The following is a 20779-nucleotide window of genomic DNA, read 5'->3' on the forward strand; positions in this document are numbered from 1 at the left end:
ACTTTTCCCAATTTTAGACAGCAATCTTCCAGAGGCTCAGTGCATGAAATTTGTGCACTTGGGGCGCTCCCTCAGCCCAACCTGCACTCTCGCGCAGTCCAGGAGCTTCGAGAGGATGTCCAAACTGATGGCTTAGGCCCGCTCCCATTGGGAGCGGGCCTAAGCCATCAGTTGGACATCCTTAGCACTGCCGTGGAGGCAGGAGAGGCTCCCACCACCGCCGCTGCGCTCGCCAACCGTTAGCCCAGCTCAGAGCTTCTGGCTGAGTGGTGCTCCCCCTGTGGGAGTGCACTGATCACCAGGAGGCAGCTCCTGCGTTGAGCATCTGCTGCCCCCCTGGTGGTCAGTGCATGTCATAGAGACTGGTCTTTCCATCGTTCGGTCGATTTGCATATTAGCCTTTTATAATATAGGATATTGCAAATTTATTAACTTTTGCAAGAATCAAGTTTCGCCTGAGGAAAATACTGTAAAAATTAGCAATGGTTGTATAAAATACAAAGTGGAGAGAGAGACCATTACTTGATGTTTTTTATCCTTTTCTATTTTAATTGTAGCATGATATGTGATGTTTTTAAAAAATTAAAATATCATCTACATAGAGTGAAATTCACCCATTTTAAAGCGGTCTTCTAAGTTTTGACATTTGGTTTCGTTACTACCACCACAATCAAGATCTAGAACACTTCCATCATACCCCCAAATTTTCTTGTGCCTTTTTAAAATCAGCTCCTCCCTCTACTTCCAGAATGTGGCAACCACTGGTTTGTTTTCTGTCCCTATAGTTTTGCTTTTTTCAGAATGTTCTAAAAATGGAATCATGTATCTGTTTCTTTCATTTAGCACATGCATTTGAGATTTATCTATGTTGGTTGTGTGGATGTGTGTGGTAGTAGTTTTTTTTTTTGTTTGCTGACTAGTATTCCACGGTATGGGTATATGTTACCTATTCACTAGTTTAAAGACATTTGAATTTCCAGTTGTCAATTATGAATAAACTACTATAAATATTTATGTATAAGTTCTTGCATGAAAATAAGACACTAAAAATAAGGACCCATGAAAAGAGAAAAATCCTCTTGCAAGTTGCTTCTGAAAATGCATAGCCTTTTCCCCTTCCCTTTAATGATTTTTATCTTTTCCTGCCATATTATTCCCTGAACGTTCTCCTTTTCTGACAAAGTTCTACTACTTTCCCACTGTCCTTTTACCATATACTGTTGTCCTCATCCTATCATCTCCCCTCCTGATCCCAAACTACAGTGATTTATTGGGTGCTTGCCTTTAATCAGTATATTCCCTTTTTCTAGGTAGAGAAACAGACATAAATGTGAAAAACATTGTTAATAGATGAAATTCACTTACCCTCAAGTCTAATCTTATTTCTTTGATATTGTGATATAGTTTAATTTTTACTCATTTCTAAGTGTTTTTTTAATATCTAATTTCTTTAGGCCATAATTTTATGTTTATTAAATTTCAATATTTTTACTTAGCTAAAAAGATTAACCTGCTCATCCTGGTGCTTTAAGAACAAATTTTACTCTGTGTTATGTACCACTTGCAAACCACCAAGGGAGTCTTCAGCTTTGCAGTAGTAAAAGCAGTGAAAGAAAGGATGTTGCCTGGAGACAGATACTGGATGGTGGGAATTTGGGAAATGCTCATCTGATTTTTTCTTTGAAGTAGGGAACAAGGTTGTCAGCTAAAAGTGAGGTTGGAAAAAAGGATCAGAAGTATGAGGAGAGGAAACTAGTAGGAATGAATTTTCTAGGAAAGTGGGAAAGAGAATGGTGTGGTGTGTGGACATTAAAATCACCAGGATTGGGAAGTTTTGTTGGAGAGAGTGACAGTAAGGCAGAAGTTAAAATCTTTGTGAAATGGGGAGTGACCTCTCTGGAGCAGTGAATGCTTGCAGTTAGAGGGAAGTATAGTCTCATGTAACCTTCAAAACAGGCTTCATGATAAAGAAGGGAGAATGGAGGACACCTACCCCTCTCCAGGATCTTCTGGTTGTACTATTTGAGAGGACTATAGAGATGGCCCATATTTTATGGAAAAATTAGAGCAATGTGGAAAAGGAAAGTATTTAGGGGATTTTGTCAATCACTGATGACTGACTTTGGGGCACAGTGAAAGGGTTTTAGAAGACAGGAGATGGGGTCAGAAAAAGGGATTAAACATATGGTTTGGAGAGATAAGATCATGTAAGTAGAGATATAGTGGAAGAGATCCTCATGAATTAGCCCAAATAAAAGAGAATGAGTAGACACTGGACACTTAAAAAAAGGGGGGTGGGGGGCTTTATAGACATGAAGAAGTAGCTGTTCTTTTTTTAAAAATGTATTTTATTGATTTTTTACAGAGAGGAAGGGAGAGGGATAGAGAGTTAGAAATATCGATGAGAGAGAAACATCGATCAGCTGCCTCCTGCACACCCTCTACTGGGGATGTGCCCGCACCCAAGGTACACGCCCTTGACTGGAATCGAACCCCGGACCCTTCAGTTCGCATGCCGAAGCTCTATCCACTGAGCCAAACCAGTTAGGGTGAAGTAGCTGTTCTTTATCTGTCCTGAAGACAGAACAAGGGAAGAGGCCATTCTAGTTGTATGCTGGTGTTAGAGGAAAGGTAGAAGAGAGTTTTCCCTTTCTTTGTCTCTGAGACATTTCAAGAGTAAGGCTGTTTTCTCTCCAGAGATTGTGTATTTCCTGTGGTACCTTTGGTAAATTTTGAAATGAGCATGTCAAATGAGTGTCATAACAAGCATGTCATATTACTTATGTTTGATATCTGTGGCAAATTAAATATAGTTTACATTGATTTTTAAAAATCATTGTTAATTAGAAGCATATGAGTTATTCTGGTGTTTGTTAACATTGAAGATTTTTAATGTTTTTTATAATTTAACAGGTTGCAGTATTTTACAGAGCTAGTCCAAGGCACAAGATGAAAATTATTAAGGTGGGTCTCTAAGAATCCAATTGTTTAAGTTTTATATCCAAAATGCTACTTCTTATCTTAAATTATTTTTGCCTTACTAGGAATATTTGATAGAATATTAAAGTCAGAAGTACTATAAAACAAAACAGGTGATTTTTTTTAGAACCTGAAATGGAATTTAGTTAGCAAAGGAAGATGTAGAAGAAAACTTGAATGAGATGTCTGCAAACTAACTTTAAGCAATTGAACAATGTAGAAGTCTGTTCTGGTAGTCGGTGCACATCATAGCAACCAGTTGTTCGCTATTCTGTCGATTTACGTTAGCCTTTTATTATATAGAATTTACTAGAGGCCTGATGCACGAAATTTGTGCATGGGTGTGGTCCCTAGGCCTGGCCAGTGACTGGGGCCCATCAAGTTCCCTACCTCTCCACCACCTCCTTTTCTTGCCACCCACGCACTGCCACCGTGCAGTCCCCACCTCCTCCCCTCCTCTCACCACCTGCATTCACCGCCACCTACCCCTGGTCCCGATCGGGGCCTGCTCACCAGGGTGAGAGATTGGGAGGTTGCCAGCAGGCCCTGATCAGGCGATGGGGGCCTGCTGGCTGGTGGGAGGGGACGGGGGAAGTTGGCTGGCCGGCCCTGCCCTCAATCGGGGTGGGGGGGCTGGTCGGGGCAGGGCTGGCCGGGGGGAGGGGCCGCGGGAGGTTTGGGGTCCGATCAGGGCCCCATATCCGCCAGTTGTCCACTGCAGTGCACATCATAGCGACTGGTCGTTCCATTATTTCGGTCGCTTGGCTTTTATATATATAGATTTTAAATATGTTTTTATTGATTTCAGAGAGGAAGGGAGAGGGAGAGATAGAAACATCAATGATGAGAGGGAATAATTGATTGACTGCCTTCTGCACGCCCCTTACTAGGGATCAAGCCTGCAACCCTAGCATGTGCTCTTGACCAGAATCAAACCCAGGACCCTTCAGTCTGCAGGCTGATGCTCTATCCACTGAGCCAAACTGGCTAGGGTGTTGACTTAAATTATTAATCACTGTAGCCTTCTATTGTATTAGTTCAGAGTTTCTTAACCTTAGCACTATTGACGTTTTGGACTGTATGATGCTTTGTTGTGAGGGGCTGTCCTGTATATTATAGGATGTTTAGCAGCATCCCTGACCCCTACCCTCTAGGTGCCAGGAGCATGATCCTCCAAATCATGACAGTAAAAAATGTCTGCAGACATTTCCAGATGTTCCCTGGAAGGAAAAATTGTCCTTTAGAACCACTGTGTAATTGGCTCTAGATCAGACTTTAGACATACAGTTCTTACACAGTGGGAATATTAATAGAAATGGGTGTGTTTTTTTTAAACAGAAGTGTGTGAGGCACTCTGTTCTTTATTCTCACAAGCCTTTTTTGCTGTTAGTCCTCACCCAAAGATTTTTTCCATTGATTTTCAGAGAGAATGGAATGGGGGGTGGGCAGGGAACATGATGGGAGAGAGACTGTGCCTCCCACATGTGCCCAAACAGGCCAGGATCAAACCTGCAACCCAAGTACTTGACCGGTAATCAACCTGTAACCCCTTGGTGTGCCAGCTGATGCTCCAACCATTAAGCCACGCTGGCCAGGGCCTAATAGAAACTTTTAAAAGTTTTATTTTAAGACCTAAATATATTGAAATTCATTGAAAAACTGATAGTCTATATTATTTCCAATCTTAATCATGTGAAAAAATAGAGAGGATTTGTTTATCACATTATCTCTGTAGAAGCAACATTTTAATCAGAATTCCTCCCTCCCCCTCCCGTCCCCACTGTAGTCTCTACAGAAGAATGGGTCGGTTGTAGCCATGACAGGAGATGGAGTAAATGATGCAGTTGCTCTGAAGGCTGCAGACATTGGAATCGCAATGGGTCAGACTGGCACAGATGTTTGCAAAGAGGCAGCCGACATGATCCTGGTGGATGATGATTTCCAAACCATAATGTAAGTTTCATTTCCGTATCTTCTGATTTGCATCAGAAAGAATCTTCTCCCATCCTTTCCTACACTTCATCTCCAGACAATTTAGGTGGAAAAGAATTAGCAATACGTTATACACTGGATGAATTAAACTATTTTAGTAGGTCAGTTAATCTTATTTTATGGTGTAGTGTGTCGTTTTGGAGAAAATTATTTTGTATGGAATGGAAAGGACAGAATAAATGGCAGGACCATTCATTTAAGAAATATTTACTAAGTATCACATTTTTCTGGCTGTAAGTGTAGTGGCACAGCAGTGAACTTTTATGGGGCTTTTATTCTAGTTAAATTCAGGCTATTAGAAATATGCATGTGCATGGCTGTGTAATTATTAAAAATAATCAAGTTCTCATCCATACCTATTTCCTTTTATCAGTAATTGTTCATGTTGTCAGTGATACAGTTTATTAAGTTAGAGTAACTTTGTTGTTTCAGCCGCAGTTTCTAATTGATTTAAAATTCTTATGTAATACCTGGTGGCTTCAGTTTCAGTGTTCAGATGGGAGTCACCTGAATCTTGTTTTTTGATAATAACCTATCTGCCAACCTGAGTCTTACTCATATCAGTGATACATGTTACTTATTCCCCTGCTGCTTTAGTAACCCACTAGAGGCCTAGTGTACGAAATTCGTGCATGGGTAGGGTCCCTAGGCCTGGCCAGCAATCAGGGCTGATCTATGGGGCGACTGGCAGTGCGATCGACTGGGGCGGGGGGGGGGCTGCTGGAACCTGCCTTGGCCGGCCTGGCGCTGCCTGCTTGCTAGCCCCACCCCCCTACCACCACCGCCTGCTGCTGGTTGCCTCCCTATGTGAGGCGACCAGCAGGGCGATTGGGGGGACCCCGCCTTCACCTGCCTTGGCTGGCCTGGGGCCTATGAGCTGGGGGCAGCTCCTGCGTTGAGCATCTGCCCCCTGGTGGTCAGTGCGTGCCATAGCAACCTGTCGTTCCACCAGGTGTTCCATCGTTCAGTCGATTTGCATATTAGGCTTTTATTGTATAGGATTGTGACCTAAAGTGAAGCATGTGGGAGCTCAGGACTTAGAATTGCCAAGCTCTTATAAGGACATAAGAATTTTTTCTTTCCATCTTAGAATTGTGTGACAATTTTGGAAGAAAGGGGAAATTGTTTACAAAACACATATTTTCCTACATTCAAACAAATGAATTAGATAATTTATATGAATCTTTATATACCATATACTTTATATAATTCTGCTCCTACATATATCTAATTATATATAGTAGCAAAAGATAGCTTAAATTCTATAATCTTATATAACTCATTGCTGTTTATTTGCTGACATACATTAATTTAACCTCTTACCATTCATGCATCTTGAACCTTTAAGAAAAATTAATGTGGGTAAAGAAGATTATTGTTTTAGCATAAGTGTGTAGTATTGTCTTATGTAGAAAGACAATATGGGATTTTAACATTGCAATATATTTTTTTAAGAATAGGAATTTTAATATTGTAGAATGAAACCAGTTTAGGTAGGGCTTTAGAAGTCTTTAATTATGGTTAGATTAATGTTTTCATATTTTTCTAATCTTAATCATGTAGAGAAAATAATATATTCTTTTAGCAAAGTATGTGTTATATCAATTGGAAAATTATTTTTAAATTAGTGTTTTTACTGTGGATATTTTTGCTTTTGTGTGGTACTATTTTCTCACTTAATTTTTTTTTTAATTTCAGGTCTGCAATTGAAGAGGGTAAAGGGATTTATAATAACATTAAAAATTTTGTTAGATTCCAACTGAGCACGTAAGTTTGTAAAATGTTTGTCACCATGAGTCTTATAGATAAACTAGAGGCCCGGTGCATGACATTCATGCACTGAGGGGTGTGGGGGTCCCTCAGCCTGACCTGCACCCTCTCCAATCTGGAAGCCCTCAGGGGAGCCCTCTCCAATCCAGGAGTTTCTGTCTGTCTTTGCAATCATATGAGTGAATTGTCTGAGACCCCAACTTAGTTTGGTTTGTTGCTCACAGAATAATAGAGGCATTTTTTTTTCTTTGCTTCATTGGTGGAGATTTCCTGGAAGTTTTAGAATATCTTCCCTTTAATTTTTCCTAGACACTCTGGTTTTACTTATGTCTCTCACTTTTGCTTTCCCTCCATCCCCCACCGCAACATTAACTCGCTCCAGGCTCACTTTGCTCTAGTGCAGTGGTTCTCAACCTTCCTAATGCCACGACCCTAATGCCCTTTAATACAGTTCCTCATGTTGTGGTGACCCCCAATTTCATTGTTACAAATTGAACATAATTAAAGCATAGTGATTAATTACAAAAACAATATGTAATTATATATGTGTTTTCCGATGGTCTTAGGCGACCCCTGTGAAAGCGTCGTTCGACCCCCAAAGGGGTTGCGACCCACAGGTTGAGAACCGCTGCTCTAGTGTCTAGGAGATCCGTCTGCCACCAGAACTACGATTCCCAGCATTCCTGGTGCTCCCCGCGCTCTGGGCTTCTGCTTCTGGTCCTGGGGCTGCCACCAGAAATACTATTTCCAGAATTCCTGGTGCTCCCCGCACTCTTGGTTTCCCCTTCCTGCTCTGTCTCTGTCCCACGGCCTCCCACTCTGCCAAGTCCTCCAAGCTTCCAGCTCTCCCTCTCTGCTCTCCATCTGGTGGCTTGGGGAGCCAAGTTCCCCAAGTTGCTCCACTCTCCGCTGGCTCTCCTGCTCTGCTCTCCACCTGGAGCCTGTGTATGCAAATTAACCCGCCATGTTTGTTGGGTTAATTTGCATACTCACTCCTGATTGGCTGGTGAGCATAGTGGAGGGACAGTCAATTTACATGTTTCTCTTTTATTATATAGGGCTAGGGGGCCAGTGCATGAATTCGTGCACCTTGACAGGAATTGTGGGCCTCAAGGCTGCAGTGGGCACAGGGGCAGGTCTCGGCCCATCCTCCGCGCCCCTGCCTGGCCCCTCCTACCGTGGCCCCCGGTCCCATCTGCCAGCAGCCCTGCTCCCACTGCCACTGCTCCCACGTGCTGACGGCGCTGGCCCTGCTTGTACCCGCTGATGGTGTGGAGCAATTGGGGCTCGTGCCAGCAATGGGTGAGAGTGGCGGCTGCTGCCCCGATTGCCCCTTAGGAGCAGGGGGAGGTGGAGAAGCCTTCAGGAGTAATCAGGGCTGGCAGCCACCGCTCGCACCTGCTCATGGTGCTGAGCAATTAGGACCGGCGCCAGCAGCAGGTGCAAGCGGGGCTGGTGCCGGCAGTGGGTGTGAGCGGCAGTTCGGGCACTGGCAGAGGCTGTGAGAGGTGGCTGCTGCCCCCGATCACCCCTCAGGAATAGTGGGAGGTGGAGAAGCCCTGAGGGGTGATTGGGGCCGGCAGCCACCACTCGCACCCGCTGCTAGCACCAAGCATTCAGGGCCAGTGCCTGGTGCCGGTAGTGGGTGCGAGCGGTGGCTCTGGCGCCAATAGCGGGTACGAGCGCTGGGCAGGACTGCGGCACATGGGAACAAAGAATTTTCAGTAACCACCAGAGGCTCGCCCCGATGACAGCAACCGGCGCCCCACCTTGGTCTGATGCCCCGCCTCACCTGCTCCACCACCAGCCGTGGCTGACGCTCGCCATGTTTCGCGCTCTGCTGCCTGCTGCTGATGCCCACCATGTTGCACGCGTGCCTCCTGGTGGTCAGCATACATCATAGCGACCGGTTGTTTCGCCGTTTGGTCTATTTGCATATTAGGGTTTTTTATATATCGATTATATGAAAAGTATTATTTAAGCAGAATGCCTAGAGGCTTCTGGGCTATCTTCCTGAAGTTTGTTTAATTAAAAAATTAAAAATGGCATGTCTAATAGGTTCTTTTTAAAAATATATTTTTATTGATTTCAGAGCGGAAGGGAGAGAGGGAGAGAGGGAGAGAAACATCAATGATGAGAGAATCATTGATTGACTACCTCCTGCATGCCCCCCACTGGGGATCAAGCCCACCAGCCCAGCATGTGCCCTTGACCAGAATTCAACACAGGACGCTTTAGTCCACAGGCCGATGCTTTATCCACTGAGCCAAACTAGCTAGGGCTCTAATAGGTTCTTAATGTGATACTTAGGTGTCTATGTCACCATCAAAGTATAGAAACTTTTGTGGTTTAATTAATAGCTCCTGAAATAACTAAGGTATTTCAAATCTTAGTGTTTCCTCTTGTTATCATTTTCCAAAAAGCAAAGGGCTTTTCTGTATTCAAAAAAACAGTTACCAAAATAGTGTTGAAACTTAACTGTTATGTAGCAACAGCTATTCTGAACTCAGCTTTAAAAATCTTCCTTTATTGTTGTTACATAAACATTTTGAAAATCCTTTATTAAAATACTGTGGATTGTAAGAGTTAACTCCTGGCTTCAAAATCTTCTTGGAAGTACAGGCTTCCTTTAAAAGCACAGTAATAATATGAGATTTTTAAATGCTAAAAAAGTGGTTATTTTAATATTAGTAAGAATTATATTGTGTTGACAGATCTTTTTAAATGACTCTTTTTTTCAACAGGAGTATAGCAGCATTGACTTTAATCTCATTGGCTACATTAATGAACTTTCCTAATCCTCTCAATGCCATGCAGATTTTGTGGATCAATATTATCATGGATGGACCTCCAGCTCAGAGGTAGGAGTTTTTCATGCATAAATTAGAAAGATAAGGAAGATGTGATATTCTCATGATTCAGTTTTACAGACTTCATTCATGGAAAGCGTTAGAAACCTTTCAGCAGCATGTTTGTTATAAATTGTGTGATGTGTGCATATCATTTATTTTCTTTGGGTGCTCACTCATCCATTATGGATCTGAGCCTATACACTGTGTCAGATGCCCAGCCTTACCTTGAAAACAGATCAGGGCAATCCCTGTCCTCAGGAAGTAAGCTTTTTGTTTCTAAGAATGGGATGAATGGAGAAATCTCTGAGTTTAGTGTTACTAGCTAGGCTTTGTTGCCATTTTAGAGACTTGGGGAAAGTATCAAAGAACCTAAGCATCTAAGTATTTTGTTTTATAATAATGGGGCCATAGATGTCACTTCTCAATACAAATAGTCAAAACCTCATTGCATGGAGGGCATTTCAAAGTCCAGTTGGTCAGTCATGTATTTGAGCCCATATTGAAATAAGTAAACTTATATGTAAATGAAATTGGACAATTTTTTAAAAATTTGACTACCAATCTCCTATTAAACTGTGCCAAATAAATAAGAATAAAAGAGGACGGTATAAAATTCGTGGTTATTTTTGAGTAAACAGCCAAGGTTTCCTTTGTGGTTCAATACTTTGTTTTTTAAAGAAAGTATTTAGTTTCCTGCATAACTGATGTTAATCAGGATTGAAAGTAACAAATTTAAACGTTAAAACTTTAAAGTAATTCATTTTTCTGTTTGTTTTGAAGCCTTGGAGTAGAACCAGTGGATAAAGATGTCATTCGTAAACCTCCACGCAACTGGAAGGACAGCATTTTGACCAAAAACCTGATACTTAAAATACTTGTTTCATCAATAATCATTGTTTGTGGGACTTTATTTGTCTTCTGGCGTGAGGTATATTCACTGGATAATCTGCTTTATTAACATATTCTATATGATAAAACTTAGTTATTTTTGTGTGTTACATGGAAGGCTGAAAAATTAGGAGAGCTCTTTGAAAAATTTGATAAAAACATTTAAACGTAGTACAGTTTTGGTAATATTATTATATTTAAAGTCTTAAAAAAAACATTTAAACATAGTTTGATTTCAGCCTTTATGGGTTATTGGAATTTCTGATTAATTTATTAAAGTAATTTAAATCTGCAGAGGACTATCAGATACAATAAAAATTGCTATATGAAAATTTGGGGAGACGTTAAAATATCTGAGTTTTTAGCTACTTTGTCATCAAAAAAGAAAGTTGCTTTAATATCTATTATATGGTTTGTGAGAAGACTTTTTTACTTTATGGTGACTATAGCTATTCATTAGTTGACTTTATTTATTTATTTAATTTATTTTTAATCTTCATCCTAGGATATGTGTTTGTTTGTTTTTTAATTGATTTTAGAGAGGTGGGAAGGGAGAGGGAGAGGACGAAGGAAAGGGAGAAGGAGAGGGAGAGAGAGAACCACCACATCGATGTGAGAGAGAAACATGGATTAGTTGCCTCCGGTATGTGCCCTGACTGGGGATTGAACCTGCAATCTTTGGTGTAGGGGACGAACACTCCAACCAATTGAGCCACCTGGCCAAGGCATTAGGTAACATTTAAATCGCATATAGGAAATTATGTAGCTTACATGTTTTTATATCATAAGACTAAAGCTATTTTATCTGAATGGAAAGAAAATTTTAGCCTTTTAAACACATGCAGTATTTATCCATTAAATTCAGCCACTAAAAATCATTTTTTTCTCTTGGCAGCTACGAGACAATGTGATAACACCTCGAGACACAACAATGACCTTCACATGCTTTGTGTTTTTTGACATGTTCAATGCACTAAGCTCTAGATCCCAGGTATGCTGACTGATTCAGTTAGGTAGAGCACTTTCTAATTGTAAACAGGCAAGGAATATGGGTTTTTAGCTTTTCTTGATTTTGTAGCTACAGCTTATAGCCTCAGATAGCTTTCCTCCATCATGTATCATAATGGAGGTGGGGCATTTGGGAAGATAAGCCTTACCTTTGATCAGAAGATCACAGTAAATCACTGGTGTTGTCACGTGATCTTTCTTCTTCCCATTCTCTTATTATCTGTAGCTATATGGTAAGTTCAGATTAACATTTGAGCATAGGACAAACCTCATGGGTTCTGTTAAGATGGTATTGGTCTCCTTTTAGAAGAAAGTGTTGTTAGAAATATAAGAACAATCTTTTGCATATTAATCTTTTTCCATTACTTCCATCAGTGTATCAAAACTTAGGACATTTTTTAAAAATTTTATTGTTGAAAGTATTATAGATATCTCCCATTGCTTAGGACATTGTAAATTTACTTTTCTTCCCATGTTGTATCTTAAGGTGTGATTAATTGCCTTTTCTCAATTGAAGTGCTTTGATAGGAAATAATGAGCTAAAACCTAGTGGTAGTTTTTCAGAGCATAATATTTTTTAAACTAGTTCCATTTGAGGCCCGACTATTCATTTAGTTTTTAGAGCACTTTATGAATCCTCAACTATATCTGTTATCATTTGCCATGCTAGAACTTTCCAAGTGAATTATCATTAGAGTAATTTTTGAAGATGCTATATTATTCATTTTTTATTTTATGAAAGTCAGCTTTACTTCTTCAATACACATAAACTAGGTCCATTCTTTAAGAAAGGTTTTTAGATTTATCTACCTTAATGAATGGATAGAAATGACTTAGAATAATCATATGCAATTAAAATTTCTTGAATTTTGGAATGCTAAAATAGTTTCTATTGATTTTTATTTTTTAAAAAAGGTATATATAACAGAACTCTCTTTTTAAAAAAAGCCCTTTCTTGATAAAGAAAAGTTACTTTAAAATTTACCTTTATTCATTTGAATTATTCCTAAATAATAGTTAAAATTAAGAGATTTCATGGTCCTGCCATTGTGAATTAAATCCAACTTATTATAAATTAGAAGGGAATGTAATAATAAAGTAGTTTGTTCTGTGACCAAGGTGTAATAATCAAACTCTGCTTTGCCAACAGACCAAGTCTGTGTTTGAGATTGGACTCTGCAGTAATAAAATGTTTTGCTACGCAGTTCTTGGATCCATCATGGGACAGTTATTAGTTATTTACTTTCCTCCACTTCAGAAAGTTTTTCAAACCGAGAGCCTAAGTATACTGGGTAAAACAAATGTTCTTTATGATTTATGTATTTTAGATGAATTATTGTATTTTCTAATGCATTTGTTCTAATAGAAATTTTCTCTTAATAAATTAATGACTTGATTTGAAAAAGGAGTGTGCTTTTTTTTTGCTCTTTTTTTAAATTGGGAGAAGGCTAGGGGAGTCACTCTCCTAAGTCTAGGCTTTAAAATTTTTTGCAATTTTTTTCTTTTAATTTTTTATAAGTTATTAATTGTCAAAATCATATTTGGGTTTTCTGAAATGTAGCAAATCAAAACTTGTTAAAGAGTAATTGTAGTTTATACTTTTCAACCTTATGTGAAGAGATTATATTTAAACTCGCTGAAAACCAAATTGCTTTTCTAGAAAATTATAATTTCGATAGTTAAAATAATATTTCACTATTCTTACTTGCTAATTTGTAAGTCTTATTTTATCAAATAATAGCCTGACCTAAAAGCAGAAAATTGTATTAAGATTATGTGGAAGATAGATATTATTTTTTCACGTAATATACATTAAATGTTATGGTGCAGTACATTTAAAAATTTATCTTCCTATGTAAGTATGAGGACTGATGTATTTATGGCAGTGCTACTTTCAATTCTTGGATTTTTAAGCTAATTTGAATATTTATGAAAATGAGTTATGCAGCCTCACTGGATTTTTATTATAAGTTTAAGTTTACCTTAAAAATGAACTAGTTTACTAATGTCAATATTTTAATTTTTATTAACATTCCTTCCTCTTAAAAAAAGAATGGAGTTTTAAGAAGACAACAGCAATTTCTCAAGTAGTAAATAAGAGTGAGATACTTTGAGTACTGTTGTAATGACATGGTCTTTAAAGATGAGTTCTCCTAGGCTTTCAAATGAAATAAATGCAAACTTCTGAATAACTTTTATCTAGGTGTTTTTCAATCAGGTTAGTTACCACTGCTTGAATAGCCTTTTAAAAAGACTGTGTGATCTGTTAAATAGAAAACTCTTGATTGTGGTCCTGTGAAAGGTTATGGTTATGAGCAGCGGTTCTCAACCTGTGGGTCGCGACCCCTTTGGCGGTCGAACGACCCTTTCACAGGGGAGGCCTAAGACCATCCTGCATATCAGATATTTACATTACGATTCATAACAGTAGCAATATTACAGTTACGAAGTAGCAACGAAAATAATTTTATGGTTGGGTCATAACATGAGGAACTGTATTTAAAGGGCCAGAAGGTTGAGAACCACTGGTTATGAGGTTATTTGTGGTTTAGGGAAAGTAGTCAGAGGACTTGGGCCCTAGTTCTCTGGCTGCTGCCTTTCATAGCTAGGTGACTTTGGAAAAGTCAATAACTTTGAGCCTGACTTTCCTTAATTTTATGCTGAGGCTGATGATACCTCATGGAATGGTTTGAAACAATGTATTTTAAAACCCGTGATAAAATGTTAGAAAATATAAGCTATTAAGTTTCAAAGAATTATAAAACCCAATTTATTTTCTCTTGCAGATCTGCTCTTTCTTTTGGGTCTCACCTCGTCAGTGTGCATAGTGTCGGAAATTATAAAGAAAGTTGAGAGGAGCAGGGAAAAGATTCAGAAGCATGTTAGTTCAACATCGTCGTCTTTTCTTGAAGTATGATGCATATTGCATTCTTTTATTTTTGCAAACTAGGAATTGCAGTTTGAGGATCATTTAGAAGGGCAAATTCAAGAGGATAATGAAGATTTGAGAACTTTTTAACTTTTCATTGACTAAAAATAAGCATTAATGCTAAAGACTTGATTGAAGACTTTAACCTGCTGACAGTCTCAAATGAAATTATGTAACTTTGATAACACATTCCTTGATTTAAATTGGCTTTTGAGATTGAGGGGAACTTTATAAAGCATATGGGCATTTATTTAATAAAAAATAAAAAAAAGGTACACCTAAACCACTTAAAGAGGTCTAACAATACAAATACACTGTCTATCTTAGATAGATATAAATATTTTTTTTAATTTTTAAATATTGTACTATTTATGGTGGTGGGGCTTTCTTACTAATACACAAATAAATTTAATCATTTCAAAGGCATTCTATTCGGTTTAGAAGTTGATTCCCAGGAGTGCCATAGTTCAGCTACTGTATTTCCTTTTTTCTGCAATGTAAGCAGCTCAAATACCTTGTGTTACCATTTTTGTATCTCACGTTTTTTGCACAGGATGTGACCACTGTCAGATCACTGTTCTTTTCTTTCTTTTTGTGACTGAAAAGCCGATTATGCAATTTGAAGTAAATGTTGCTTTTCGTAGTAAATATAAATGGTTGCTTATTTTTCCCCAGCTATGAGATCAAAATTAATATAGGGCTACCAGTGGCATTCTAGTTAGGTTAGTCATGTGTGTAGTTAACACTTAGTAAAAAATTCAAAAATATTTAAGACCGATTGGGCTGAAATTCACAAAAAAATAACATGTAATGCCTTCTTTTAGAGTTAAATATAAATACACACTTTGTCAGATACTATTTTGTCATCCCCTATATATAAATTCAAGTACCTCACCTGAATAACTGAATTTTTTTTATTTTTAATGTCCTTTTAAGTATCTTTCTTAGGAAGTTTAGAGTTGTTTTTTGTTGTTGTTGATTTTTGAACTTTAGAGTTTTATACTTAAGAATAAAAAAGCCTTAAGACCAAACAGGTGGTTTCAGAACTAGGATCTGTATGGAAGGTTCCATGCTGGCCTTGCTCTTCATGTTTCTGCAGCCTGTCCGGCCTAGATTGCAGCACAATCCTATCCCGTCTCCTACTTATTCCTGCCTTCTTTCTTTTCACTGGGTTTGCTAGAGCAATTGATGGACTTGCTCTTGTATTGCCATCAGTTTTTAGTATAGTTTAATGAGGTGTAGGTAATTTATTTAGAATGTATGACAAACTTGGGCCAGACATTCAAAATTACAAATCCATTTTCCTATTGACTTTCTTTCTGAAAGAAATGGGTCCTAAATTTAATGTTTAATTCTTCCTGAAGTGAGTTTCATATTTTATAATTATTCTGTTTTCTAAACTTTCAGGATAAACCAGTGTAGGTTTTATCACCAATATTAAACTGTGAATGTGTTAACACTAAAATGTTGTTATCAATAATAGGGAAAATATCTATACTTTGAGTCCTTCTTAGTGAAACAGTTGAGTATAAGGAGCTGAGACATTTGTAATTTAGTCTACTTTACCCTTTAAGACTCAGTAGTCCAAAAGAAAAAAAAATGACTCAATAGTCAGATCTCCTTAGCTAGAACATGAAACCCATTGTCTAGTCAGCTTCATTTTTAGTGACATGATGTCTCACTCCTACATTCCTTAATGATTTTTCTTCTTTGTTACAAAGACTTGAAATACATATTGATTGCACATTAGACTTTTGCTTTGGCATTGTAGGTTCAGAGTACGATTCGTATGAAATAAATGTGCCTATTCTTTTGTTTGGTTTTTGAACAACAAAAAAAGATTTCATAAGTTAATGACCTTCCAGTTGGGATTGTTAATATTAAAAACATGGTGTTTAAGATAACAGAAATTAGGCAGTACTCATACTACATAGAATCTGCAATTTAAAGAGAACTGAAATGTGCAGTACAGATCCACTATATCCAGGTTTCAGTTTTCCATAGTGCAACAACAAATTCAAATATTTGTATATATATCTTCAATAGTATAATATCCATATTAGCATGGGTAATTTAAATGCTTTGCTGTCTAAATTTTTATTTTTAACCTCTTTTTTCAGTCCTAGAATTTGCTAGAGTTCCTAACAATACTAACTTACTTGATATTTTGCTGTTAGACTACCTCATAAAGTTATTTGGCCCCAAAGTGATTAAACATCAGGGAAGTAAAGAAAGAAACTTGAAATAACTCACAGTTCTCAGATGATCAAAACTGGCTGCAAAGAAACAAGGCTTAATGTGTTCTCTAACATTTTACTAGTTCATGATCCAGAGAGGAAACAGAGAAACCAGGCAATTTAAACCCCTCACCACCCCCCTCAGCATACAGACTTTATTTAATCGCTGTGACCACACTCAAAAGGATAAAACACATTTTTTTTACCTTTCATACTTATGCAAGGTACATCTTTTACGTTGGTAGTCTTTCTGAAATCACTTTAAATTTTTATCTCTTTTATGTAGGACATAAAGGGAATATTGGTCACACTTAAAATAGTTTCTCAATGAAATGAATTGGTAGCAAACAATAATAAATACCTTATCTAAGAACCTTAATTAACTTTACCTTGCTTTCTGCCTTTGTCATTTGGCAATTCATGAGCATTTTACTTCCACATATGACTCACCCAAAAACTTTTATTTAGTAGCTGGAGTGCACAGGAATAGGAAGGTGATGGCATCCACACCCTTGAGTGGTTCATGGACATGCTTAACAGGAGATATAACTGTTACCAAGCTGTTTCATGAAAGATAGCAATGCACATTTATTTTAAAGATATATATAACATTAAAATGAATCTAGCATACGTTTTACAGGCAGTTTACCTTGACATTGGCATTTTGAGATCTTTGAAATGCCCTTTTAGACTAAGCTGCAATCCAAACAGTAGCTGATTTGCATACTAAAACATGATGTGGGTAAATAGTAATCCCAACTGGTATATGACTGGACAGACATACCATCCTGATAATTAGGTGTCCTTGAGCTCAGTTAGCACTTGATACGGTTATTGACTTTCTTATAGGACAGTCTTATTTGGGATTTTGGTTTTCAGAGTTGGTTTTTAACAATTGGATAATGGTTAACCAATCCTTGATATTAATCTATATATGTAAAAGCCTAAGCGACCATTACGCCCAGGTGACTGGATGACCAGTCGGTAGCTATGATGCACACTGACCACCAGGGGGAAGACGCTCAACACAGGAACTTCCCCTGGTGGTCAGTGCACTCCCACAGCCAACCTCTCGCTGCCAGCTGGCCCCCGATTGGCCCTGATCACCGGCCAGGCCTAGGGACCCAACCTGTGCATGAATTCATGCACCAGGCCTCTAGTGTAGATATAACAGTTTGAAAAAAATGTTGTAGGTTTAGATTTATTAAGAAATAAGAGGTAGTTTCTTGCCTTTGGGAAGTCCTCAATCTTAACTCTGGAGAACAAATGAAATACATCTAATACAGTGATAAATGCTGACCCAAATGCTGCAGTAGCCAAAGGAGAGAAGTAACGTCACTGGACAAAGTTCCCACATTTCCCAGGACTAGTGGCATCTGAATTAATCCTTAAGTTGGGAATCTCCAGCCAAGAAACAGCAGGATATTGCGACCAATGGCAAAGCCTCTGCAGGGGTGTGGTTGGGGCTGATGGGACTGTGAGAACCACAAGGAGTCAGGCTGCTCAGGCATGAAATCCGTAATGTGAGGCTTAGCGAGACAGGAGCCTCGTGGTAAATAAAAAACTTGTAACATACTATAGGATTTCAAGAGTGGGATATGAGTTTGGATTTTTGTCTTGTAACATGATGATGGAAGCACAGAGGGTAGATTATAAAAACAAAACAAGGAGACTGACTAGAATATTGTAGAAGCGTAAAGGGTTGAGCTGTGGCAGTCACTATGGAAAGAAAGTCATAAAATATCTATCTTCTAAGAGATAGCATTGACCTGACAAGACAGAAAAGGAAAAAGTGGAAGGTACCCCAGTTTCTGGCTCTCAGCCTTCAGTGGGACACAGGTCAGTTTGAAATGTGAATTTTGTGGTGTTCTTGAAATTTGCCAAGGGACATGTTAGATGAGGTCTCTAAAACAGAATGAATTAAAGCCATGGCTGACAATGTAGTAGGAAAATATTTTCATGTTACAAGCATCTCCCCCCTCGCCCCCCGTAAAAGTAAAGCAGCAAGTGAATATAAACTCAGCTTTGACAGAATAAGATATTTTTTGAAAGTAGAAAAATCAGCAGTTCTGTAAATTCAGGCTCCTTTGTTACAGAGTTTTCAAAATGAATCTGTTATTAAGGTACTTCACGGGACCACCAGTGGTCTGCGGACCACCGATTGGCAACCGCTGCTCCAAAGGTTTCCTTAAACCAGCAGTTGCCAACCTTTCGGACCTCATGGACCACCAGTGGTCCACTGGTTGGCGACCGCTGGACTAGAAAACACTGGTAACATTTTTTTCATGTTTGCATTAAGATACTTTCTTAAGAGGTGAGAAAATATATATAGCAAAGAACTGCATAGCTTGGACTGAAATTTGCTGTGGATGGAAACCCAATAAGTGACTAGCATTAACGTTATAAAATAGCTACTTGCTCCAAACAAGCAATTTATGGTAGGAAAGTAGAAAACTTTTTTTTTTCATTTCCATTTTACTCATAATTCTTCCTTGAATCTTTTTAGCCTCATATGCCACACAGTGTGCCAACACGATCCACTTACTGGTCTTTTGGGACACTAGTCCTTAAAATTCTTTTTCCTTGCCTCAATTTTGAGGAACAGAATTTTTACCTGTTTTTCAAAGACCAGCTGAAGAGGCAACCTGGATGGCCTTTCCAGATTGCTGTAAAGCCGTGTGTGTGTGTGTGTGTGTGTGTGTGTGTGTGTGTAGTACAGTTTATTGTAAATACTATTAAGCATAAATGCAGCCATAAGTTTGGATATAAAATTGTGGGATTTTATTTTTTAGAAAGCATTAAAAATTTAAGTCCAAGCCACTTCATTGATAAATCTAGGCAGAAATTTGATCTTTTTTTTATTCAAAATAAATTTAAGTGGTGAAATTTGGGGAGATAAGTGAAAAATATTTGAGCTATTAGTTTTTTGGTTGCCATTCGTTGATTTTTAATTTTTATTAAATTTATTGGGGTGATACTGTTTAATAAGATTATGTAAGTTTCAGGTTCTATAATACATCATCTGTATATTGTATTGTGTTGAGCCATTAGTTTTGATCCTTGTAAGTTTTTTTTCTAATCTAAACATACCAATGTTCCTGTGCATACATGAGCATAGCTCCCTGTGTTAGTACAGCTGCTCCAGGTAGCAGTATTCATGTGCAGATCACTGTATACACTTGACTTTGCCATTTCTTTTCCTTTTTGCTCAAGTCTAGCCAAATTGACAAATATCCTGGCAAAGTCCACATTTCTGTGGTGGCTCCATGGCTGATCGGCCTGGCAGAACTGCCTTTCAGATCTAAACCAAGGTTGCCTTATCACCGTTATTTCTTCAGCAATATTGCATTGTTCTGTGTAGTAACCCTCTGAGTAGAAACCGCATCTCACAGTATTAACAATACACAGTGCTGGAAATTAGGCAAATTGTTCTACATGAGCCTAGAGGTCCATTTTTGGGTTCTGAGTATTTCCAGCTTTTGAACTCAAAACAAAATATGCTTTTAAAAACAGTTTATAAAAAATATGCATATCCACTCAGCTCTATTCAAATTAATTTTCTACTCAGGCCTTCCGATGCTAAGTATACTGAAGTCCACGTTAGTTGAGAAGTGACAGTTTGGTGCCATCTTATGGTCATAAAGAAAATACTGTAATGCCTTGACCATTTGCTCTTTTTCATAAGTCCGCATCTTAGAAGCATAGTATAAAAGAACTTATGTGAATCTTAGAAAATATTATCCTTGGAGTGATATATAGCAGCCCTCCCCTCCAAATAAGTGATTATAGAAAATATAGGCTTGATAAGAAAGATATGACAAACCTTACATTTAAGCATTATTAGATCAGTTTTATGGAGTTAAAAATAAGTATGTTTTTGTTTTTTTCTCACATTCATCCATATGGTTGCATGATAGAATTTGCACTAGAATTTGTAAGTATCTACATGGAGCAGATCTGGTGGCTCATGAATTAGCTAGAAGTGTTACAAGTTAGGGAAACTATTTTATTATCTCACTAGAGGCCTGGTGCACAAATTAGTGCACCAGTGGTGTCCCTTGGCCTGGCCTGCAGAGATCGGGCTAAAACCAGCTCTCTGACATCCCCCAAGGGGTCCCGGATTG

At 38.3% G+C, this 20779-nt stretch overlaps 1 protein-coding gene across 3 annotated transcripts in view; it reads left to right on the forward strand.

Annotated features, from left to right (window-relative positions):
* ATP2C1 (ATPase secretory pathway Ca2+ transporting 1) overlaps positions 1 to 20779 on the forward strand; it is a 120533-nt gene that overhangs the window by 90996 nt on the left and 8758 nt on the right. For 2 of the 3 annotated variants that reach the window (XM_014450743.2, XM_014450749.2), the window contains exons 20-27: positions 2914 to 2964; positions 4766 to 4932; positions 6670 to 6738; positions 9486 to 9602; positions 10374 to 10521; positions 11377 to 11472; positions 12640 to 12781; positions 14276 to 14400. In XM_014450743.2, the coding sequence (XP_014306229.1) occupies positions 2914 to 2964; positions 4766 to 4932; positions 6670 to 6738; positions 9486 to 9602; positions 10374 to 10521; positions 11377 to 11472; positions 12640 to 12781; positions 14276 to 14400 (915 nt within the window). Of the gene's footprint in view, positions 1 to 2913; positions 2965 to 4765; positions 4933 to 6669; positions 6739 to 9485; positions 9603 to 10373; positions 10522 to 11376; positions 11473 to 12639; positions 12782 to 14275; positions 15067 to 20779 lie in introns of those variants that run through there. The other variant, XM_023749519.1, reaches the window with a different exon arrangement.

This window comes from Myotis lucifugus, unplaced genomic scaffold, assembly GCF_000147115.1.
Source record: "Myotis lucifugus unplaced genomic scaffold, Myoluc2.0 scaffold_8, whole genome shotgun sequence".
In the NCBI taxonomy this organism is placed as follows: Eukaryota; Metazoa; Chordata; class Mammalia; order Chiroptera; family Vespertilionidae; genus Myotis; species Myotis lucifugus.